Source organism: Anolis sagrei, chromosome 6 (assembly GCF_037176765.1).
Source record: "Anolis sagrei isolate rAnoSag1 chromosome 6, rAnoSag1.mat, whole genome shotgun sequence".
Taxonomy (NCBI): Eukaryota; Metazoa; Chordata; class Lepidosauria; order Squamata; family Dactyloidae; genus Anolis; species Anolis sagrei.
Genome location: NC_090026.1, coordinates 52500480 through 52527290, shown reverse-complemented (window position 1 = coordinate 52527290; position 26811 = coordinate 52500480). Strand labels below are relative to the sequence as shown.

Genomic DNA, 26811 nt, shown 5'->3' with positions numbered 1-26811 from the left:
AGTGAACTCTTGGTTATCGGAGCAGGCGGCAAGTTTTTATGAAGAGGGTATTTTAAAATTGGTTCAGAGGTATGATAAGTGTTTGAACAAACTTGGCAACTATGTCGAAAAATAGAGTGAAGTATGTACTTTCTGAAAATAAATTTACTTTTTTGAAATAAACTTTCGTTGTGTACTTATGTTCAAACGGACCTTACTTTAAAAATACCCCTCGTACATATTAGCTGCTAAAATGATGGCAGTTCAGTCTTGCAATGAAGTGGCCACTGGATCATTGAGATAACTGAAGCGTGTACACCCCCCCCCCACCCACTTTAATAATGGACATTATCAACATTTTATTTGGTTCTGATAACTTTATAAATAATGCAACTATCATGTCTAGCAAACTGTACATGACACTGATCTTAAGTACAAAGTTTTGATTATGACTAAAAAAGCTGGAGAGCAATTATGCATTGACAATTTTTTCTTTCCAAAACCGAGCTCTACTTTATTGAATACTCTCGGCTACACAAAGAGCTCTCAATCATGAAATCAACTGAACGGGATTCCCGGTTCTACGAGTCCTCATTCAATTGCTGTCTTTCTAAATTAGAAATGGTTTTGAACTTTTGTTATATATTTATGTAGTTTATATATAAGCACATTCAACTGGAATTCTGTTTAAAAGCTGGGGGAAATGTTCAGCAGAAAAAAAAAACCCTCAAAATATCACAGCTTTGGATTGGGAAAAACAATAGCAACAGAAATACAAATATGTCTATAACCACTATTAAATTTATCAAACGCGTTTTCCTGAAGTCCTCTCTTAATTATTTACATGCTAAGGAAATAAAAACTCTCCTCACACATTCTTCATGGTGACATTTCTCAATCAGGGCGATAAAAGCAGGACAAACAGTAGACCTATATGCTGACTGGCTTCTGTCTGTCTTTAAAAAATGAAGTCACCACACAATTAAGTACAAAACCCTGCATTGAATGACAATTGCTGGTGTTGTACCTTGATCGGTTATGGAGACCAAGGGTAGAGTGAAAACCCTAGAACAGATATTATTTCGGCAGGTTTTCCAATAGGTATGTCTGCACTAAATGTTGGCAATTTTTTCTGGAGCATTAGGCTTATACAAAACACAGAAGTCCTCCTTGGTCTGTACAGCATAAAATGGAGCATTTGCTTGTTTCAGTCTCCCAAAACACACGCATAAACTAGAGTGAATTGTGTCCTCAGAAGAATATCTGTTTGGCATCTCCAGGGCTCTGTTCCATAGGACAATAAGGACATTTTAACCTGAAAAGAAAAAAAAGGCAAGTTGAAGTAAATGCTAATCAAGGTGGTCAGTTGAAACATTCACACCTAGCTCCAAAAGACAAGAGTCCTTTGTCCCACCCTGGTCATTCCACAGATATATAAACCCTTTTTCCTAGTTCCAACAGACCTCACCACCTCTGAGGATGCTTGCTATAGATGCAGGCGAAACGTCAGGAGAGAATACCTCTAGAACATGGCCATATAGCCCGAAAAAACCTACAATAACCCAGTGATTCCGGCCATGAAAGCCTTCGACAATACAAAATATTCTGAAATATTATTCTAGTACACAAGAGATTTGTTTTGCTTCAATAGCACTTATATGAGGGTGAGTCAAAAACTATCCACACTCTGGTTCTATTAAAGCTTCTTTAGGTTGCACTGTCTTATCAGTGCTTCCGGTGTGAAGTCACTGTCTCCCCAGTCACTGCTGGGATGTTTTGTGATTTGCAGGAAAGAAGAGCAGCATGCAGCGCAAAAGGTTCCATCAACAGTACTTATTACAGTGAGATGCTCACTGAAGAGTTTAAGCCTAAAATCTGATCAAAACACAGAGTAGTGCTTTTCTAGGGTGTTGTGCTGTTGCAGGACAATGGACGTCCACACAGTGATGCCCATTCTTCATTTTGAAGGGTTAAAGCATGGAATTATTTAAAATATTGTAGTAAATTACCTATGTGTATGTGTATGTGTATTATAAATATGTTTAAACTTGGATTCTGCCTTCAAGGTATATCATAATGTTGTTGTTGTTGTTTATTCGTTCAGACGTTTCTGAATCTTCGTGACCTCATGGACCAGCCCACGCCAGAGCTCTTTGTTGGCCGTCACCATCCCCAGCACCTTCAAGGTCAAGCCAGTCACTTCAAGGATGCCACCCATCCATCTTGCCCTTGGTCTCTTCTTTTTTCCTTCCATTTTCCCCAGCATCATTTTCTTCTCTAAGCTTCCCTTTCTTCTCATGATGTGGCCAAAGTACTTCATCTTTGCCTCTAGTATCCTTCCCTCCAATGAGCAGTCTGACTTTATTTCCTGAAGTATGGACTGGTTGGATCTTCTGGTGGTCCAAGGCACTCTCAGAACTTTCCTCCAAAACCACAGTTCAAAAGCATCTATCTTCCTTCGCTCAGCCTTCCCTATGGCCCAGCTCTCACACCCGTAGGTGAGTATGGGGAATGCCATTGCTTTAACTATGCGGATCTTCGTTGCCAGTGTGATGTCTCTACTCTTCACTATTTTATCGAGATTGGACATTGCTCTCCTCCCAATATGTCATAATGTACAAATATAGAAAAAGTTTTCAAAATTCAGAAACTTCCAAATTCTGTTTCGAAAAATTTTGTATAAGGGACCCTCAACCTGTACAATTAATATGTTCTTTTAGTAGTCATATTTCACCGTCATTTTAAAATGCCTGTTAGATGCAAAAGAAATTAAATATGCTAAACCAGTGGTTCTCAACCTGTGTGTTCCCAGGTGCTTTGGCCTACAACTCCCAGGAATCCCAGCCAGTTTACCAGCTGTTAGAATTTCTGGGAGTTGAAGTCCAAAAACATCTGGGGACACCAGGTTGAGAACCACTGTGCTAAACATTAAAGATGGTTACTTACTTGCTGCCATTAAACATTTTATTTAGAGCATCTCTTGATATAATATGACCGCAAACCAACTTCATAGGTGGGTTATTATCTGTTGTTTGCTGACGAAGGATGGGACAGGCAAATATTGAATGGTACCAGCACTTTTTCCCAAGGTCCACTTCAATCTGTACAAAAAAAAGCATTGCCACTCTTTAGATCAGGAACATACTCAGGTATCTGTAGGCATATTTGTTAGAAAAGGGCCAGAGCTCTGCTTTCTTCTCCCCTTCTCTTCCTCTCATACTCTCTTTCTGATCCAAGTGATATATGGAGTTGAGATATTGTAGCACCACTGCCATTATTTCTCGTAACTAGAAATCTTATTTTCCTGGGCATATGAACAAAAGTATGTATCTGAATGACTTGCTTCACAGCCTCTTTTTTGTTTTCATTCCCTTGCCTTTGTTTTCTTCACCATGTTGAATTTCAGTTTGAAAGTTCCTAGAACTTTTAAAACTTTTGTATTGCACTTTTTAAACTTGTCTAATGTAAATTGTTACCTGCCTTGAGTCCCCACAGGGAGAAAGGCAGGGTATAAATAAAGTTAATAATAATAATATTTTATTTTATTTTAGTCGTGTCAGGAGCAACTTGAGAAACTGCAAGTTGCTTCTGGTGTGAGAGAATTGGCCATCTGCAAACACGTTGCCCAGGGGACACCCGGATGATTTGATGTTTTTTGTCATCCTTGTGGGAGGCTTCTCTCATGTCCCCATATGAGGAGCTGGAGCTGATAGAGGGAGCTCATCTGCCTCTCCCTGGATTCGAACCTGCGACCTGACGGTCTTCAGTCCTGCCGGCACAGGGGTTTAATCCACTGCGCCACCGGGGGCTCATAATAATAGTAGTAATAACAATAATATAGAGCCCATACTTTTCTACACTTATAAGGTGTCATACATACTATAACACTAAAATAGTCAATCTTCTTGAAACCATTTTACAATATTTATAAAATAAATTTTAACAATAAATCATTCAATGCCTTCTTAAGTCATCTGCAAAGAAATCCTACATAATCCCTTATCAAAATGTCTTCCACAGCAATACCATGTCAGCATGAAGGGTATTTCCAATAAAACATCACCATCTGTGAACTGGGCTTCTATTTTATCAGGAACATCCCATTTATAAATCAAATCTGTTAAATTATATCGATCAGACACAATTAAGCTACAAATAACTCCCAAGATTTCCAAACACTGCTTATCTGTAAATGAATGTCAAAACACTGCAGAATGAAAGTAAGTGGCTGGTTACTTTTAAATACATTTCATTATCCAAAGAGCCATTTCCATAGGGGAGGGTTGTACCCATAAAACGGAAGGGTGGCTATATTTAAAATCCGACTGTGTCAGAGTGAATACAGCATTATCTTGAACAGATGTAGCATCTCTTAAAATACACACCCCTATGTGCGGTATTCCACAAAGTTACATCACCTGTGGCTATATTATGATCTAGTATAATATTAGTAGATGGGGACTTGTTTTAACAGTTATCACACAAAACTACTCACCGGTAATTCATCTTTCTGATTCCAAACACCAGTGCACTGTCTCTGTTCAATCACAGCTTTTATATTAATTAGAGCTGGCAATGCTACACAACCTGCTGAAAAGCTGTAGATACAGAGCAGAAAGTTAGTATTAAATATGGGCTCTATTTCAGTAGTAAGTACAGCACAACGCAATAGTCTTACTTTTCTTAATGTAATTTTAAATTGACAACACTGTCAAAATAACACATAACCATTAAACTTGGAAAAGCCAGGCAACATAGAACTGAATGCATTTATTATGGGGCTTCATTGTATTTCATATATATTGCTTCTTATAAAGGTCCCAAGTGAAGGGCAAGATCACATCTAGTTTTATAAGCACTCTACAGAAAGAAAGTAAGCCTTGAAAAAATGTAATTACTGTATATACTCGAGTATAAGCCTAGTGTTTCAGCCCCCTTTTTTAGGCTGAAAAAGCTCCTGTCGGCTTATACTCGAGTCAAGGTTATTTATTATTTTATTCTGTTATTAGTATTTTTATTTCATGTATTATTTTATTATATTTACAGTATTTTACTCTATTATTATACTTATGATTATAAATGTATTTAACTCTATTATTAGTTATTGTATTACCATTATTCTACTTTATTATTATTATTATTATTATTATTATTATTATTACATTATTACATTCATTATTTTACTGTCTTCATTATTGTTGGAAGGATACGTAAATACATTTACATTGAAGAAGGTTAGAATAATAATTTAATCAGAGTTGGGCAGTCTTATCTCAAATTACAATTTTATGTAAATATTCAGCACCATTTCACCTCCTGATGCCTCAATTAATGTAATTTTATTGGTATCTATTTTTATTTTGAAATTTACCGGTAGCGGCTTCATTTCTCACCCTCGGCTTATACTCGAGTCAATAGGTTTTCCCAGTTTTCTGTGGTAAAATTAGATGCCTCGGCTTATATTCGGGTTGGCTTATACTCGAGTATATACGATAGGTTGCAATTTCACTTCTCTTCTGGCCAAATGTATTTTTTTATTTATTGCATTTGTATCCTGCTGTCTCCCAGAATGGGATCCAAGGAGGCTCCCGAAACAATTTTTAAAAAAGAACTAAAATCAAGTATAGTATAGTAGAAAACAGCACATCAGCTTTTTAACTCAATGTACCAATATACACAATAAACAACTCTTACCCTAACAGAGTCCTCCAGAGTACATTATACAAAGCATAGAGGGAGATAGAAATATGTTTTATGACAATGATACCCGTCTTCCAATGTTTTGAACTTTCTCAAAACTCACATTTTTTTGGATTTTCCAAAGTCTAAACAAAAGTCTTATTGAAGGAGGAGGGGACAGGAAAGGTGGGGGGGCACTGCCTACATGCATCTCTAATTATCAGCTTACCTTTAAAACAGCCCAGAAATATATAGTTATTATTAGTGAGATAAGTGTTAATTGCTTATGTTTAGTCTGCCTTCTACATTAATTATTGATATTTTTGAAATATAAAAATCAGATATTATTTAGAATAAAAAGGCAAGTAAAGAAAACTACTGATTAAAATTTCCCAGTAAAAAGAAGTCAGACTTTGCATTAAACTTGTTTTGTTCAGCTCAGAAAAGTGTTTGTGTGTGTATGATGAAACAATCTCAAGCAGACCACAATACCATTCCTATAATATGATATGGTTACTAAGATAGGGTGTCATTGTCTAATTATGTCTAGACACAGAAGCAGATAAAAGGCTCTCCCAACTGCCATTGCCCTGTGGCTTCAGTGAGAGAGAAGAGGCAATACCTATTGGACTTCATTCCTTGACACACTCCCATGCCCTTTTCTTACTGTATCATGTCCAACACTCAAACCACTGCACCATGATGGCTCTCATGGTTTAATATACTGCATAGCAATATAAAAAGAAACCTTCTAGCTAAAAAGGGGATAAGGAGGCATACAAAAATGCAAAAAAAAAACTTCTTTAGAGGTTTGTTAACTGAGATATCCCTACAATAGTGAATCACTATGAACACTATCCATTTCCAGGCACTACATAAGTACAATCCCCTCCTCTGGCAACAACTGCTGCTCTGGCCAGAGTGAAGACAGAGGGGAGCTGAAGACAGTTCCATATTGTCTTTACTAATAATATAATATAGTATATTGTGTATACATATAATACAAAGGGTATTTTTTAAGTAAGGTCCGTTTTGTTGTAGACACTAGTAGTTCGCGCGCATACCGCAGCGAGCGCATGCATCGTGTACCAGCATGCCTCGGGAACAACTGTGCTCAGTTTCCGCTCTGTAGCTAACCTGTACGGTTCTGTTCTGTGCTTTAAAAATGTTTAAGACTATCAACTCACCCTCCGCATGTGAGGTTTGCTCAGTGATATGGTTTTTATCAGCAAGAAACCTGCCTGCTGCAGAAATTCATCGACAGATTTGTGAAGTGTACGGTGATACTGTTATGAGCGAAAGCAAAGTGCGTAAGTGGGTACGACAATTCAAAGATAGCCGTGACAACGTCCATGATGAGGACCGCTCCAGTCGCCCTTCTTTGATTACAGTGAACTCTTGGTTATCGGAGCAGGCGGCAAGTTTTTATGAAGAGGGTATTTTAAATTGGTTCAGAGGTATGATAAGTGTTTGAACAAACTTGGCAACTATGTCGAAAAATAGAGTGAAGTATGCACTTTCTGAAAATAAATTTACTTTTTTGAAATAAACTTTCCTTGTGTACTTATGTTCAAACGGACTTTACTTTAAAAATACCCCTCGTATTTAAAATATTATAATGTAATACAATATAATACTAGTAGTAATAATACAATATTAAAATTCTAATTATATATTTACATTACTTGTAATATTACTAATAATATTACAATATAATGGTATAGTGCAATATAGTAATATATAATACTCATATTGTACTATGCTAATAATATAATATATTGTATGAAAATATATCTTGCAAGCCACTTTGGGGTGAGAAGGGCGGCATATAAATGCTGCAAATATTTATTTAAATTTTTATTAAAGTTTTGAAAATTGTACAAACAACATTTAAAAGGTATCGGAGAGGGTTGGGAGGGGGGGAAGGAGGGGGGAGGGCGGGGAGCTGGTATAACAATATGTATCCGAATGCATCCCTGCAAAACGAAGTCTGTAGCCGTCTTGCTTACACATATATCTACCCGCTTCCCTACGAGGGAGGAAGGTGGTGAGCACAGTGCTAATGGGGTAGTGAAGGGATGGGGATAGTGTGAGGTGAGGGGAATGATGGCTTCCCAATAAATAAATAAAAATATAAATGCTGCAAATAAATAAATAAATAAATAAATAAATAATGCTAGGGTTTCTATTGAAAAAATAAGGCAAAACAATATTTCTAACTACAATTGAGCTTTAGAAAGCATGTAATGTGAGTGTAGCCATACCTAACACTAAGAGGTGATTCAACTGAGAGTCCCAGGAGAGCACAAGCATCCCTTGTAAAGATGTCACAGATGTCTGCCCATTGGTTTGCATCCAATAAATGAACATATGGGGAATTTTCTATTCCTTGCCTAAGGTAGACTAGGCTTCCCATTAAAACTTGAATATCTGTGAAAGACAACATAGTTGTAGTTTATAAATTGCATCCTATGGAAAACAAATTTGGCCATTGATCCATTACACTAGATCAGGGGTCCTCAATTTTTTTAAACAGAGGGCCAGGTCACAGTCCCTCAAACTGTTGGATGGCTGGATTATAATTTGGGGGGGGGGACACGAATGAATTCCTATGCACACTGCACATATCTTATTTGTAGTACAAAAACACTTTAAAACAATACAATAATTATAATGAAGAACAATTTTAACAAATATAAACTTATTAGTATTTCAATGGAAAGTGAGGGCCTGCTTTTGGCTGATGAGATAGGATGCTGTTGTTGTGTGCTTTCAAATCATTTCAGACTTAGGTTGACCTTGAGCAAGGGCCAGGTAAATAACCTTGGAGGGTCATATCTGGCCCCCGGGCCTTAGTTTGAGGACCCCCGCACTAGAGAGTTAGCAATAGCCAGGAATTCAATATAAAATAGCAATGACATTTATATGAAACTTTAGATACTAAAGAATACCTCCAAGTGTTCAAAGGGAACTGAAAAGTTTTTTTTCCAGTTTACAATTTAAGAGTGGTCAGAATCTTTATGAATAGTTGAAATCCAAAGACACAATAAGCAATGGTTTAACATGGTATATCGAACTGCAACTGGGACTAACCTTAACTACAGTTTGTTTGAATCAAACTAACTTCCATAGATTATGAAGTTAGTTCCTTTCAGCAAAACATAGTAAAAATTTGTCCTTAACACAGAACAATTTTTTAAGAATGCATAGTCAACTGGAAGCATTTTCTGAACGAATGGGAATTTTAATATACAGTCAATCATTCCTCAACATTCACAGTTCTGAGTTTTGTGGATTTTATCCTACATCTTTTTTGTAGCTTACCTTTTTGATGGTTAAGAGCGAAAGGTTGAAAATTTTTAGCATATTGCAAAGCTTCTCTCTGGTTTGAAGTTCCACCCATTAATAAACTAATAAAATATAATCGGTGTAGTTTAAACTCTAATGAGCTATTCTGTGCCATAAGCATTTCTCTATTCGATACAGCCCACCTAAAAGAAAATGGGGCAAAGAAAATGACAAAAAATATGTTAAAATTTAACATTTAGGTAAGTCCGTAAAAATAGCCACATTTACTGTAAGACCTTTAATGTGCATAGTGTTTTGTGAACATGGACTCAATTTGAAATCGTTGTAACTCCAACCACAAACCACTATGGATGAAACTTTTCCCCTTGAAATAATGGGGCACAGCGTTTCAAATGATCACTACTAGAGGCCTCTTCCAGTGGACAAACAGCCCCGTAGCCTCAGTCATCCCAAAGATGGTGACTCTACAACATAAGGTCAAATGAGATATTCTCCCTTTGCAGTAAATCTTTAGATTTGTTTCTAGTTCAAAATAGTTAGTAAAACTTAATAACTTGTTAAATTGTTTGTAACTTCTTAAGGTTGCCACTGTGAAATACAGTTCTTTGAAATTGGAATACCCTGTAGTTTCAAGGATTGCACTCTTGAGCCAGCATGGTACAGTGATTAAAGAATTGGAGACAAGTCTTTGAAACTCTATTCAGCTATGGATTCCCACTGGGTGACCTTGAGCAAGTTACACACATAGCTTCAGAGGAAGGCAAAGGCAAGTCCATTTGAACAAACCTTGCCAAGAAAACACCATGACGGGGTAGCCATAAGTCAGGAATAACTTGAAACCATGCAACCCAATAACAAACTCCACCCTGGATGTAGAATATTACTCTTTCTCTAAACACAGCCAGCTTCTGACCAGTTTGGCTAATCATATCAATAAATCATCACTATTTTCTCTATCAGCAGATGTTCAGAATTAATGTTCACACCACTGTATGCATTTCAGACTTTAAAAATCCACAGATTTCTCAGGGGTTGTGGCCTAACGGATCTTGAGAGAAACTAACACAACTGTCACTAAATGTCATCAGATTCAACAAGGTCATAACTGCCAGAGAAAATCCTTTTATAGTACTTGGAAATAATCACCAGCTACATTCCTAGGCCATATAAGAGTTGTTGTTAAGCAACAAGGTGAAGATATTTCCATAGAACAGCAGAAGCTAGAAATGTTGTTCTTGTCCACTGTAACAAAACGCTTTCATATAGTTCAAAGGTAACTGGTAAATATGGTTTCTTTCTGGCAATTGAATGTTTGCCTACATATTGGAAACCGCACTGAGTCCCTTTGGGGAGATAGGGTGATATACAAACAAAGTTTATTAATAATAATAATACAGATCACCTGCTGCAATGCAACCTGAGCCCTGCCACATGCACAATGGAGGACCTTCTTGAAACAACACCAGAGGCACTCCAAGTGGCCAGCTACTGGTCAACGGACATTTAATCAACTACCAAGCTTGCAAACTTTGTGTTTTGTTTGTTTGTTAAAAAAAATACAGTGCAACTGTTTGGTCTGCCCCTGACACGACAAATAAATAAATAAATAAATAAATAATTGGGGAGAGGGGTCAGAATTACTTGAAAGTCTATCTTAAAATATCCCAATTATTTTGTAACCAATAGATACTTACTAACAGCCTGTCATTAACTATTAATTATACCAATGCTATTCATCTCACATCCAGGAAGCACTTCCTGCTTAGTTGGAGCAATGATCAAAAGTATGAAGCTAAAGATAGTATGATTGATGTTCAAGTCATACCAATTTTCGTGTAACTAAATCCATTTATACAAGTGCACCCAGGACCACAAACCTGTACGTCAGATCCAAAACAACTGAGAAAAGGCAAGGAAGTTACTGATCAACAAGCAGAAAGAAAAACAGAAAAAGTTTTCCTGCAAGCCACTAATCCTATTTTGCTTTTTGTTCAGTACCAAAAGCTAAACAGAAGATTCCTAAGCATGCGTTTTTATCATTCAACTTTATTATTATATATGTTGCAAGTAGCTTCTGGTCGCGTCTGGAGTGAGAGAATCAGCCGTCTATGAAGACACTGCCCAGGGGACGCCCGGATGTCTTGCAATCCTGCAAGGAGGCTTCTCTCATATCCCACCATGCTAAAACAGTGGGTGTGGCCCTTAATGAGACATGCCACATTATCATGGGGTGTCTGCACCCTACACCACTGAAGAAATTACACTGTTTAGCCAGTATTGCGCCACATTCGCCGGGAAATAGCAGCCAACAGTGAAAGGACCAAGGCAGTGACATTTCCAGCTCATCCCCTGTTTGGGTATCAGCCAGCACGTCAACAACTTAAATCAAGAAATCTACAGATACACTCGCTGGAACACCTCAGCAAGCGAGAGTCCAAAAGTGGCAGGCTCAAACCCAGAACCACAATCAATGGCTGATACCAAATGAGAGACTCCCCCCGGGCACACAGAAAACTGGGCGACTTGGAAGGCATTAAACAGACTGCGCTCTGGTACCACGAGATGCAGAGCCAACCTTAAGAAATGGGGCTGGAATCCACGACATTAGTGTTGAGAAGAGCAAACTATAGACCATCTGCTGCAATGCAACCTGAGCCCTGCCACATGCACAATGAAGGACCTTCTTATAGTAACACCAGAGGCACTCCAAGTGGCCAGCTACTGGTCAGAGGACATTTAATCAACTACCAAGCTTGCAAACTTTGTTTTGTTTGTTTGTTTGTTAAAAAATGCAATACAACTGTTTGGTTTGCTCCTGACACGATAAATAAATGCATAAATATAAACATATATAACTTGTTCCCAGTATAACATCGATATTTTACCAATTTGAGCAGCCTGCTGCTTTTAATTCAGTATATTTAATCCAATCAAAGGTATCCTTCTCCTAGAAACTCCAAAGAAGTGAAAATGGCAAATTGAGGTAATTCTTCACCAAGGAGAAACAAAGGCACAGACAAATCAAAGGTAGTTTACAGTTTAGACCAAGAAATCTAGTGGAATTACAGGCTATGGGAACAGAGCAACTGATGCTAAAGTGTCCTGTTCTGACTGAAACTGCTTCCACACACTATTTCATGGATCATATAACTGAGGTGGAAATACACTTTTCTTTTATTTTCTGTATAAGCAGATTATAAGAATGTGACAGTGAAAAGTTCACAAAAGATTCTAGATTGGGATGAGCAGCTGTGATTGGGATGAGTATTCCCTGTGAGACATGCACAGTCTGTGCTGCACTACAGAAATCAAAGAGTATTCTGAACTCCACCAATGATAGAATTGGGCCAAACTTGGCACAAAGAACCACATGACCAACAGAAAATAATGTGTTTTCTGATGGTCTTTGGCGACCCCTCTGACGCTCCCTCGCGACCCCACAGTGGTCCCGACCCCCAGGTTGAGAAACGTTGTAGTAGAGGAAGTCCCCACTTATCTGAGGAGTTACGGACTGAAGCACTGTCAGAAAGTGGAACTGGTAAAAAAAGTGGAACCCTAGTTATTTCAGCTTGCAAATGCTAAAAAAAAAAACAACCATAAATATATCACATCGCATTTAAGATCTGAATCCATGAGAAAGCTAAAAGTGTGAAATCGAAAGTGATGCAAGGAGGAATCTGTTCTTTCTGTATTCAAGCACTGGGATTTCGAACATACATGCAAACACTCTCAAGCGAGCATTATAAGCAAGAAGACTCCTTGTCAAATTAATGGAACTTGTTGAAAGAGCAAGTCATCAGAAAGCAAGTAGAAGAGGAACTGGATCCACTTCACTTACCCCACAGAGCTAGATAATCTTTCGCTTCCTGTGTGCCATGAATGTCTGTTTCAGCCAGGCAAAGAAAGGGAGTTTTCAGGGTGGGGGACAGAAACATGTGGAATGTAGGAAGAGATTCTTATCCACCAGATAAGTGATGTTCCAGGCGCAAAATCTGCCTAACTTGGGAGTTGAATTAATGTGTCCAGCTACTGGACAAGCCCTGTCACAAATTAGTCTCAGGATCTTTGCTCACCTGGAAAAAGTAGCAAATTATTTATTCACCTGTGAAACCCAATGTAAAAGAATCTGTTAAAGAAGAAAATTCTAAATTGTATCAGAAGATTTCTAAGACAGAAGAGTAACTCACTCTAATGCAGGTCTCAAAACTCTAACTTTAAGTGCTTCCAGTATTCGGTTCAGCTCCACAAATGGTTGCTTTTGACTTTGGTCTATTGAAAGCCCAGATTCCTGAAAAACAAAGCCACACACACATTAGTGATTTTTCAAAAAACACAAAAACAAAACAAAACCACCAGATAGACAAAAATAATTCCTGTTAGAATGTCAGATCGATGATTTATATTGCCTCACAATATGAGGAATTCTAGCTGCAATTACCTGACAAAGCTCTTCCGCTACATCTAGCATTCCTTGCCGAAAAAAGTGTTCTACCATCACCTCATTCAAAATTCGCTGGCTATCAGCCTGCCAACATCCATCTATTCCCACACTGCTGATGTCAGAGTCAAAATTCTGTGAAGGAAAATTTGTCAGTTAATTTTGAGTGAAACAAGTTTTTCTCTTTTGATAATTGTATTAATTGAAAGAAGCATCAGTAACCACACCCTCAAGGACTTCCAATGATACATAGTGCCAACAATAATATTTTACATAGTGGTCTATGCTCTTTACTTTTTACCCAGTCTGAGTACTCATGTTTTTGAATGACAGCTCCCAACCCTTCTGATTATCTGCCATGGGACTGGGGATAATGGGAATTGCAACACAACGGTACATTGTTACTGAGCCTGTGCATATTGTAATTTGTATATTGTTATGTATTCATTTGTTTTATGTCACTGTTTATTGGTTGCGTTTTTGGTTTGTGTTTTTGGTTTTTCTTTATTATAATTGTTGTTTGGGCTTGGCCTCATGTAAGCCGCTCCAAGTACCCATAGGGCAGTGGTTCTCAACCTGGGGTCCCCAGATGTTTTTGGCTTACAACTCCCAGAAATCCCAGCCAGTTTACCACCTGTTAGGATTTCTGGGAGTTGAAGGCCAAAAACATCTGGGGACCTCAGGTTGAGAACCACTGCCATAGGGGAGATGGTGGCGGGGTATAAATAAAGATTATTATTATTATTATTATTATTATTAAAGGACATTTTAAAGTCAGATATCATCTTCATTGGCCTTTTATCTAAATTCAACCCCACCCTCCTGACTAAACAGTACAAACTGCAGACTTCCAGATGTTACTGTATCGCAACTACCATCAGCTCTAGTCATATCTAATAAGAAATTCAGGAGTTGTAGTCCAGCATCTAATTAAATGATAGGAAGGGCCAGATTTTGCTCTCCATCTGGCACATGTGCCTTAGAGGCAAATGATTAAATTACCTCTCTAAATACCTAAATGGTCTTTTCTCATCCAAACAGAATCTTATATATGCTGCCAAGATAGCTCTAAAGAAACAACCCTACCTGACAATAGCATTGAATCTTTCTCCCAGCAAGAAGATAGGCCACCAATATCTCTTTTTGCCCTGTCCCAAATGCAATTCTCTAGATTGAAGAGCCCTATCTAGCACCCAATGCCTTTCTTACTTCACCCCATCTGAATTTTTAAAAAAACAAACCCTTCTTCGTTGTGCTCAACTCCTTTTCCATCAATCTACCAATCTACCTGCTATTTATTAGACACCTTTCCAAATAGATGATGGAAAAATGCATTACATTTACAGTGGTCAAATAATAAAGTCACTGGAAGATAAGATCTTAGCACCAATACATGAAATAACATATACATGGATGAAAAGTGTTAAACTAATCCAGTGGTTAAATGTCCAAGTCATAAACAGCATAGCTAATGGTAAGAAATACTGGGAGCAGCAGTCCAGCGATATCTGGAAAGTCCAATAATCCCGATCTCTGAGCTAATCCAAATCTAAGAGATAGTTTTAAAACTGCATGACTCTTTGTGGGTGGAGTTTTAAACAAAAAAACCAGACTGAACAGAGAAATTAATATTTCACAAGCAGGGCCCAATCACCTGCCTATGTATACAGATATCTACCCACAGATGAACTGATTAGTAATGAATTTGAAAAGTATTTTTTCTCCATTCAAATGAGAAATTTGGTTGTTTTTTTTATAAATTCTTGTTATTTATTTAGTTATTTATTTGCTACATTTTTATACCGCCCCTCTCAGCCCGCAGGTGACTTGAGGCGGTTCACAAGGCAACAATTCAATGCCAAAAATATCACAAAAACATTTAAAACATTTAAAATCATTTACATATCAGTTAATACCATAACACATTAATAAAAGCAAATCATTTCGTCTCCAAGATAAAAACGTAATCCGATCTCATAATCCGATTATTCCATATTCCTATGGCCGTTACTCGAACAGCCAGGTTTTGACTTTTTTTTTTCAGAAAGTCAAAAGGGAGGGAGCTGATCTAATGTCTCTAGGAAGTTTATTCTGATTCGATCCAACAACTACTTTGAGAATTATCAGTCTATTCAATTAATCATATGAAGTGTACAGATTGAAATGCATAAAAACATACACCAAAGAAAGCTTCTCAAACTCTTTGCAGATTTTACTGCAAGGCACTTACATGCCTACCTCACTTGTGAGATCATAGCTTACGATTAGTAAAGTACTATTCAATACAGTTACTATATCCATAAGGAATATGTTACCAGAATTCCTATGGACACATGAAAGCAGGGGAGTATTCAGGGGAGTATTCGCACAATTAAAACTTGTGCGCCAGCTGTGCCCATATCTTGGGAAGTCAGACTTGGCCACGGTGGTCCTTGCACTGGTTACATCTAGGATAGACTACTGCAACGCAATCTACATGGGGTTGCCTTTGAAGACTGCTCGGAAGCTTCAAATAGTCCAACAAGAGGCAGCCAGGTTAATAACAATTAAATTCAAAGGCTGGCTTTGGCCTATAAAGCCCTAAACGGTCCCGGTCCCAATTACCTGTCTGAACGCATCTCCCCCTATGAACCATCACGGAGATTAAGATCCTCCGGGGAGGTACTGCTTTCTGTCCTGCCATTGTCACAGGCACGATTGGTGGGGACGAGAGACAGGGCCTTCTTGGTGATTGCTCCCCAGCTATGGAACTCCCTTCCTGGTGAGATCAGGTCGACCCCCTCCCTCCTGTCCTTTAGAAGGATGGTAAAAACATGGCTGTGGGACCAAGCTTTAGGGACAGGGGGATGAAGCGACAGTGGGAAAGATGACAGGGCCAATTGGATTTGATGTGGATGGCTAGGACGGTTTTAAATGGTGTATTTTAATATTTTGATAAATGTTTTTTTAATGTTTATTGTATGTGAATTTGTGTCCCAGCATTGAATGTTTGCCGTGTATATGCTTCGGGGTGAGAAGGGCAGAATATAAATGTTTAATAATAATAATAATAATAATAATAATAATAATAATATCAACTAAGTTTTGAACACAAGGATGGGATCCCACTTTTAATCATACTTGAAAAAGACACACTTAAACTAATGAGCTCATGTCAGTCACAAATTACTGGTTGATTTCAGCAGCCCTAAAGTAAGCAGGACTAAGTATAGCAAAGCAAAGATTGAAAATCATAGCTATATTGATATTAATATTAAAAGATTAATATTAAAAGTACCTTGTCAATAGCTTTCCCAACACGAGAAACACTACTGTGGATATCCTTGTGATCTGAGGCCAATTTCTGAACGGTGTCCTTTATTCGCTTGCAACACTGAGTCATAACAAGTGATATGGTTCCTGATAGATCGCCATCTTGATCTAGAGAAAATGCAGGAAAAGACATAATTGCACTATGAACCACCAAGGACATTTCCAACGCTGCAAAATTCCTGAAATAAAAATCCCAAGCCTCAGCCTCTCATTTAAATTTCAAAGAGTTACACTGTGGGAGGAGGAACTGTAAGTATAGTGGAATGTACTTATATAGGTTTGACTAGCTTGCTAGCATTTGTAACACGGAAAGCTAAAACAATATGAAATTGCAATCCTGTAAATATTTAGTGTTTTAATTCAGAATACTAGTAAATGGTTCCTTACCTGAAAAAAACAGCTCTTCCAATTAGTCAAGTACTGTACACACAAACAGCCATTAGTGGAACAACACAGCACAACTAAACAAATAACTGTGAGATTATCAGATAAATGAACCTCCAAGTTTATTTGTTATAAATTTCTCAAGGCTTGCAAGGACAAAAGAAATGCAAATTGGCTTGGTAGCCTAGGTCACTTGGGTAGAATTTGGGACAATTAAGGGCCTTGAATTTCTTCTCTGAGAAGTTCTGTCCAACCAATAACAAACTTCAGCCCTCTGCATGAATTTAGGCAATGCCAGAAAATATGACAGTATTTAAGAATTATGTACAATCATGGAAACAAGCAATATACCTGTTCTGAGAAATAAACAGTCCAAGCACCATTTGGTGTAGCTTAATGTTCAAGCAATAAGGTACAATTTATTTATTTATTTATTTATTTGATGCATTTATTAACCGCCATTCTCAGCCCTTTAGGGCGACTCATGGCGGTGTACACACATATAAAGGACAGTTTACAATCAGGGTAACAGGAGTTCAATCATGTTTGATTTGTCCACTGATTTCAATGAAAGTCAAATTCAACTCACAAAGTCTGGAGTCAAACTATAATGTAATTAATCAGCACTCATAATTGTAGTGTGGCATATTAATGAGAAATATAATTTAGTTTTATTCAAGTACAAATACTCTCAAGATCAGAAACTGAGGTCTCGTCTACACTTCCATATAATACAGTTTCATAATGCAGTTTAACAGTGTAGATGGGTCCTGAGCAGCAAGCTGACACAAGTGAGGTACCATTCATGAGAGTGTCTGTGCATATACAGGCAGTCCCCAACTTACGAACAATACAGTTATTTCTTCAGCTGAATTTGTTTGTAAGTTGGAACAGGTACATTTTTAAGTGTAACATCAGCCAAAATGATGGCTGATGAATGATTAAGATCTCCGTGGTATTTCTTTTGCTATCAGTGCTCCTATTCAAAAGATTTCACCGCACTTTCTGTCCCTGTGATAACTGGATTTTTTTAAAAAATGGCTTGTTGTGGAAACAGGGATTGGTAATAAAGCTTCAGTGGAGATGTATTTCCCCCACAATAACTCTTCCAGGAGCATATTTCCCTTCCTAGGAGTAGATTTCTCTCACTTCCTGTTGTGTCACCTTCAATCTTAACTATGTCGCTTGTAAATTGGATATTTGTAACTCGGGGACTGTCTGAATTTAGATCAGTAGCAAAGCTATACAACTGCTGCAGCCAGGCAATTCCTAAGGTTCTGGGAGGTCAATGGACAATAAACAAATACCTTAAATAAGTAAATAAAACTCCTGCCAGAATCTGAGTAGCCATGAGGAAAATGCTCAGAAGATTTCATATGGAAGCAGTTAAATGTGTGAATTAGAATTTTGTGCATATTATACTCTCTAAATATCATTGGCAATAATGATATACGGCTCCGGCCCAGCGTACCTGTGCAAACGTATCTCCGTCTAAGTCCCGCCTAGGAATTTAAGATCTTCTGGAGGGGCCCTGCTCTCAGCCCCACCCTTGTCACAAACGAGGTTGGCGGGGACGAGGGACAGAGCCTTCTCAGTGGTGGCCCCCCCCCCCACCTGTGGAATTCACTCCCCAGGGCAATTAGATCATCATCATCCCTCCTCTCTTTCAGAAAGAAATTAAAAACATGGATATGGGACCAGGCCTTTGGATAATCTGGCAGACTGACAATGGACAATAATGACTAAAGCTTTGGAAACGAACTATGATAAGCGGAATGAATTTATTAATTACAGACTTGGCAAAACGATGGCCACCAGGCTGGATTTTTATTGTATGTTTATTATATTAATGTATAATAACTGTTATAATTTATTGTTACTATGTATTTTACTGTGTGAATTGTAGGCATCAACGTATGCCAGTTGGAAGCCGCCCTGAGTCCCCCTTCGGGGGTTGAGAAGGGCGGGGTAGAAATACCCGAAATAAATAAATAATAATAAATAATTATAAGAATTGTACTTAAATTCAGCTCCCAATCATTGGAGTCTGACAATAATATTTAAATTCTGCTTTAAAACCACATGAAAAATATTGGACATAAACCCAAATAATTGCTAATTGCTAATAATTAAGTGGCCATAAAACCAATATTTAAACAAAATACCTAACCCTGAAGTGCCTCTCTAAAATATTGCACAGAGATACACAGTTCCAGTCATTCAAAAAGACCCTCTGTGTATGTATGCATCACTGCACACACATGCACTGATATGCCTACTGCGTGTTAGAATGCACTTTGGAAAGTCAGCAAACCTGTTATTGTGGCTCTCCATTTACCTTTGCTGACTCTATGGTTTATTCTTTCAGGAACCACCAGTGACTCAATCCATTATTACACCGTTTGAATGAGTAAATAATATGTCTACGTGCTTATGTGGAAATAAAATATTGTGCCTTTTTTAAACTCATGAACACATGATTAGAAGAGGCAAAAGATTACTAAGGTTGATACCCAACTCTCTCAACGCTAGAAGTCAAAACAAAATATTGTCTTCTACATCTCAAAGATAAGGCTATGCAGTCACTTTGGCTTTTTGATTCCGTTAGATTTACTCTCTAAATGACAATTTCATTTGCCAAATAACAATATGGTCCTTGAACTCAGTAACAATAGCTGCAACCCTATTGCCAAAATCAATTTTATTTAAAATGCTAATAATAGAGAGACCTTTTGTCATTTCCTTTCAAAAGTCAAAGCCCATCTTCAAGCTATTATCTATTCTGAACATTAAATTAGCTTACAATATTACTTTGCACTCATTTCTCTTTTTTCCTCCTGAAGTCACACATTTATATATAGTATAACTGTTGTTAAACACTGGGGAGCGATACTGTCAGCCCTCCATATTTGTGGGGTTAGCTTTCGTAGATTGTGTGGTCTCTAGGTGTTTCAACAGAACTTGGTCAACTTCACCAGAAGTTGATCACAGTGTCACACTGGAAGTTCCTAGAGAGGTGTTCTTTCGGTTAAAAAATACAGTTTTAAAAGTACAGTTTCCTACTTTTGCTTAGTTCCTGTATCCTAATTCTAGAGAATGTGGAGGGTTGACTGTCTTTTTAAAAAGGCTAATAGGAAGAAAATTTCAGACGTATCGTTGACTGTTCAAAACACAAATAAATGGGTCCTGGGGCAAGTCAGGTCCACATTCTCCCTAAAAGCCAGAAGATGTTGTACTTTGGCCATATCATTAGAAGAGATGACTCACTAGAAAATATAATATTGCTTGGTAAAATGGAAAAGAGGAAAGAAAACAGAAGACCATATTCCAGATAGATAGACATAATCAGAGAAGCAATGGCTCTGAGTCCACAAGACGTGAGCAGGGCTGTTGAGGACAGGGCAGCTTGGAGGTCTTGCATTCATAGGGTTGACATAAGTCGAAATAAACTTGAAGGCAGTTAACAACAACGTTCAACATCAGAAAAATATAAGCTTTGTCTTCATCATGTTTTTAAATCTGACAAACACTGGTCAAAGTAGAGAAGCAGTTCCACTGTCCATGTTAAATACCCTCTGGTGAATGTGTGTACAGTTCAGTAAATGACAATCCTTGGGCAAAATCTAGTTCTTAGATAATATGAACCAGACTTTATTTTTGGTAGACAAAAGACAAAAACTGCATGGCAAATGGGGCATTTGAGACAACAAAACCTATAAAGTGTTCTGAAGTATTGTCGAAGGCTTTCATGGCCAGAATCACTGGGTTGCTGAAGGTTTTTTTGGGCTATATGGCCATGTTCTAGAGGCATTCTCTCCTGACGTTTTGCCTGCATCTATGGCAAGCATCCACCTCACTACCTTTGAGGATGCTTGCCATAGATGCAGGCGAAACGTCAGGAGAGAATGCCTATAGAACATAGCCATATAGCCCCAAAAAACCTACAACAACCCACTGTTCTGAAGTAATTTTTGGAAATGATAATGAGGAACGTTTGTGATTTTTTTTAATACATTATAACTGTATTCTAAATTCGTTTCTGACACAATAAATAAAAACTAGGCCACACCATCATCCTTTACTCACTTCTCAAAAAAGCCCTGCAGGAGAACTGCTACTCAGGGTTGCAGAATTTGTGAGAAGAAGCTGAAGCCAGTGAGTCATATCCTGGCAAATTACATGATATATCTATTTAACACTATGTGATTTGCCACATTTATTTCTGATGCTTTTCTCCCTTCTACTTTCTTGTTTGTTTTGTTTCGTTTTGAAGAGAGAGCAATACAGCCCTCTCCACTAGCTTCCAAATGTGATAAAACACATGTTTCACATCACTGATCATTTCTATAATGCCAATAGGAACACAAGGAGAGACACCGATGTTACAGCTCTTATAAGTGCCACTGTAATAAGCCATTGATATAAATAACAAAGCGTTTGAAGAGGAACAGTTTAGTAAGTTACCTCGTAGAAAGCTAAGGTCATATTAAACCAAATACTACTCTGAGAAGTGCAAGAGAAAGAGAGCATCTCCCCATTTGCATTTTGTGGATTATCTGCCTTGATTTTCTGGGTTATATGGCTGTGTGGACCCTGTGATTTTTGCCTTCCTGGGTTATGGAGATCCTCAGGCAATCCTATCATTGCAAGATTTGTTCAGACAAGGTTTGCTTTTGCCTTTCTCTAAGAGAATTTGACTTCTTCAAGGCCATCCAATGGGTTTCTGTGACCACCAGCAGCATCAGTCCAATGCTCAAAGAACTACAACACGCTAACCGTGAAGCCCGTGTTTATGTGAACCGTCCAAGGACCCTACAAGATTTGAAAACCAACATCCAGGAAGAAATTGCCAACATAATGCCTGCTATGCTGGCAAGAGTCATGACAAACGCCAGAAATCGGTTTATTCAGTGTATGGAGAATGGGGGACGTCCCCTACCTAATTTGATCTTCAAAACTACGTAAAACAAAACTTTAGGTATGTGCCTGTTGTTCAGTTGTTTCCGAATATTTGTGACTTCATGGACCAGTCCATGCCAGAGCTCCCTGTCGATCATCACCACCCCCAGCTCCTTCAATCCAGTCACTTCAAGGATACCATCCATCCATCTTGCCCTTGGTTGGCCCCTCTTCTTTTTTCCTTCCATTTCCCCCAGCATCATTGTCTTCTCTGAGCTTTCCTGTCTTCTCATTATGTGGCCAAAGTACTTCATCTTGGCCTCTACTATTCTTCCCTCCAATGAGCAGTCAGGCTATATTTCCTGAAGTATGGACTGGTTGGATCTTCTTGCAGTCCAAGGCACTCTCAGCACTTTCCTCCAACACCACAGTTCAAAAGCATCTATCTTCCGTAGGTTACTACGGGGAATACCATTGCTTTGACTATGCGGATCTTTGCTGCCAGTGTGATGTCTCTAATCTTCACTATTTTATCAAGATTTGTCATTGCTCTCCTCCCAAGAAGTGTCTCCTGATCAGAGACGGCCCTTGGTAATTTTCAACGGTAAGCAAATAGTATTTTGGTACGCCCCCCGCCAATCACTGATATATATTTTCTGTTCGTCGTGGGAGTTCTGTGTGCCATATTTGGTTCAATTCCATCATTGGTGGAGTTCAGAATGCTCTCTGATTGTAGGTGAACTATACATCCCAGTAACTACAACTCGCATATGTCAAGGTCTATTTTCCCGGAAGGGCATCTCAAGAGCGCCTCTGGGCAAAATCAACTATACTGCGAATGCTTACTTTGTGTAATGGTTGAGCCCCCCCTGCTCCTGATTTCCTGGCTGCAGTCTGCGTCTGCATTATATAATGCGCTTACATTATTTAAAAAATCCTGATTCATACAATGGGTTTTATTAAGTTTTGAAAAAAGGAAGTTATGCTGCTGCACCCTGTATTTATATGTCTCTGTTTTTATGATTTTAATGCATTATGTATTTTGTATGTTTTATGTTTTAATGGGGCACTGAACTGTTGACAATTAGGAAGCTGCTCCGAGTCCCCGTCGGGGCTGAGATAGAGCGGAGTAAAAATACAATAAATCTATATAAATAAAAATGTAATGTTTGATTGTGGGATTAACAGAACCCAAAAACCACCGGACGAATTGACACCAAATTTGGACACAAGACACCTAACAACCCAATGTATGTCCTTCACTCATAAAAATTGATTTTGTCATTTGGGAGTTGTAGTTGCTGGGATTTATAGTTCACCTACAATCAAAGAACATTCTGAACCCCACCAACGATGGAATTGAACCAAACTTGGCACACGGTTCTCCCATGTTCAAAAGAAAATACTGGAAGGGTTTGGTGGGCAGTGTCCTTTGGTTTTGAAGTTGTAGTTCACCTACATTCAGAGATCACTGTGGACTCAAACAATGATTGATCTGGACCAAGCTCTACACCAGGGGTCCTCAAACTACGGCCCGGGGGCCGAATACGGCCCTCCAAGGTCATTTACCTCATTCAGGGTCAACCTAAGTCTGAAACGACTTGAAAGCACACAACCACAACAACAACAACAATCCTATCTCATCAGCCAATAACAGGCCCACGCTTCCTAATGAAATACTAATAGGTTTATATTTGTTAAAATTGTTCTTCATTTTAATTATTGTATTGTTCTAAAGCAGGGGTCCCCAAACTTTTTAAACAGAGGGCCAGGTCATAGTCCCTCAAACTGTTGGAGGGCCGGATTATAATTTGAAAAAACATGAATGACTTCCTATGCATACTGCACATATCTTATTTGTAGTGCAAAAAAACAATTAGAAACCAATACAATAATTAAAATGAACAATCTTAACAAATATAAACTTATTAGTATTTCAATGGGAAGTGTGGGCCAGCTTTTGGTTGATGAAATAGGATTGTTGTTGTTGTGTGCTTTCAAGTCGTTTCAGACTTAGGTTGACCCTCAGCGAGGGCTGGGTAAATGACCTTGGAGGGCCGCATCTGGCCCCCGGGCCTTAGTTTGAGGACCCCTGTTCTAAAGTGTTTTTTGCACTACAAATAAGATACGTGCAGTGTGCATAGGAATTCATTCTTTTTTTCCAAATTATAATCCGGCCATCCACAGTCTGAGGGACTGTGACCTGGCCCTCTGTTTTAAAAGTTCGTGGATCCCTGCTCTACACGAATACTCAATATGCCCAAATGTGAACACTGGTGGAGTTTGGGGAAAATAGAATCTTGACATTTGGGAGTTCTAGCTGCTGGGATTTATAGTCCACCTTCAATCACAGAGCATTCTGAACCCCACCAACAATAGAATTGGGCCAAACTTCCCACACAGAACCCCGATGTGGGCCGCCACAGCAATGCGTGGCAGGGGATGGCTAGTAAATAGTAAAAATGATGCTGGGCTTTAAAATGTCCTCTGACCTTTCCCCCTAACCGCACAGCCACAAGTGTTGTTGGGTTGCAATTCCCATTCTCCTCAGTCTGTATGGCGGACAATGTAAAGCAGTGGTTCTCAACCTTCCTAATGGCGTGACCCCTTAATCCAGTCCCCCATGTTCTGGTGACCCTCAACCATAATATTGTTTTCATTGCTACTTCATAAGTCATTTTACTACTGTTATCAATCATAATGTAAATATCTGATATGCAGGATGCATTTTCATTCACTGGACCAAACTGGGCACAAATACCCAATACACCCAAATGTGAATGCTAGTGGGGTTGGGCGAGGATTGATTTTGTAATTTGGTAGTTGTAGTTGCTAGGATTTATAGTTCACTTATAATCAAAGAACATTCCGAACTCCACCAGCGATGGATTTGAACCAAACTTGACTCCCATGACCAATGAATAACATTGGAAGGGTTTGATAGAGATACAGAATGGGGGATGCCTGGCTCGAGAGCAGTACGTGTGAAAAAGATCTTGGAGTCCTTGTGGACAACAAGTTAAACATGAGCCAACAATGTGATGTGGCGGCAAAAAAAGCCAATGGGATTTTGGCCTGCATCAATAGGAGCATAGTGTCTAGATCTAAGGAAGTAATGCTACCCCTCTATTCCGCTTTGGTTAGACCACACCTGGAATATTGTGTCCAATTCTGGGCCCCACAATTGAAGAGAGATATTGACAAGCTGGAATGTATCCAGAGGAGAGCGACTAAAATGATAAAAGGTCTGGAGAACAAGCCCTAGGAGGAACGGCTTAAGGAGCTGGGCATGTTTAGCCTGAAGAAGAGAAGGCTGAGAGGGGATATGATAGCCATGTATAAATATGTGAGAGGAAGCCACAGGGAGGAGGGAGCAAGCTTGTTTTCTACTTCCCTGGAGACTGGGACGCGGAACAATGGCTTCAAACTACAAGAGAGGAGATTCCATCTGAAGATGAGGAAGAACTTCCTGACTGTGAGAGCCGTTCAGCAGTGGAACTCTCTGCCCCAGAGTGTGGTGGAGGCTCCTTCTTTGGAAGCTTTTAAACAGAGGCTGGATGGCCATCTGTCGGGGGTTATTTGAATGCGATGTTCCTGCTTCTTGGCAGGGGGTTGGACTGGATGGCCAATGAGGTCTCTTCCAACTCTTAGATTCTATGATTCTATGATGGGCATTGACCTTGAATTTGGGAGTTGTAGTTCACCTATATCCAGAGAGCACTGTGGACTCATGCAATGGTGGATCTGGACCAAACTTGGCATGAATACTCAATATGCCCAAATGTGAACACTGGTGGAGTCCGGGGAAAATAGATCTTGACATTTGGGAGTTGTAGTTGCTGGGATTTATAGTTCATTTCAATCAAAGAACATTCTGAACTCCATCAACCATAGAATTGGCTCAAACTTCCCACATGGAATCCCCATGACCATCAGAAAATACTGTGTTTTCTTATGGTCTTTGGCGACCCCTCTGACACCCCCTCGCGACCCCCTCAGGGGTCCCGACCCCCAGGTTGAGAAACACTGATGTAAAGGGATGGGAATTAGCCTTCAAAAACACCTGGGGACGCAAACTGGGTCAAAACTAAAGAGAACTGACCACTATGGACAAAAAGTATAGTCTAGTTGAGGGCCCTTTGAAGGCTGATGCAAACGAGCCATAAGTGAAGTTTCCTTCCCGCCAACCTCTCTTCAAAGACACGTTGACCAAGTGAAGCGCAAACGCCGGGCTCCCAGGAGAGACTGACCACAGGTAGGCCTCGTTGCCAAGGGCAACCGGAGGGGGGGAGGAGGGGAGGGGGCACCTACTCTCGCTTTGGAGGATCTCGCGGCGCAGTCCGGCCACGTACTGGATCAGCTCCTCCAGGCTCCGCTCGCAGAGCTGCCCGTAGCCCGAGAACTTCTGCAGCACCTTCTCCAGCTCGCGCTCCACCGTCACGCACTGGTCCATGGCCACTTTTTCCCGCCGCTCCGGCCCACGGAGCTCCCGCAAACAGACCCCGAGGCCAACCCGGGCTGGTGGTGGGGGTTGTTTTTGCAGGCAGCGCAATAGACGAGCGGGGTCCTTTCCCGAGCAGGGCTGGCGCTGCGTCACAGGCGGCGCCGAAAAACAACCCCGAGTTCCTCAGCCGTGCTGTTTGATTGGACGCTGACTCATAGATCTAGGAAGTTGTAGAGAAACGCATTGCTTAGCTCACAGAGAATGCTTCCGGGTGTATTTGGAGTATTTTTCCCACTGCTTATGGGCACTGTTTATGGAACGAGAGACCAAATTGCCAATATTCACTGAATAATGGAGAAAGGAAGGG

General features: G+C 39.3%; 1 protein-coding gene across 1 annotated transcript; it reads right to left on the bottom strand.

Annotated features, from left to right (window-relative positions):
• Positions 1-336: 336 nt before the first annotated feature.
• RMND5A (required for meiotic nuclear division 5 homolog A) lies at positions 337-26611 on the bottom strand. Its single transcript, XM_060781334.2, has 9 exons — positions 26312-26611; positions 16683-16825; positions 13406-13540; positions 13155-13255; positions 8983-9149; positions 7923-8088; positions 4475-4577; positions 2926-3080; positions 337-1294 (listed from the first exon to the last, which is right to left on the bottom strand). The coding sequence occupies exons 1-9, from the start codon at positions 26451-26453 to the stop codon at positions 1231-1233; spliced, it is 1176 nt and encodes a 391-aa protein (XP_060637317.1). The 5' UTR covers positions 26454-26611; the 3' UTR covers positions 337-1230.
• Positions 26612-26811: the final 200 nt, after the last annotated feature.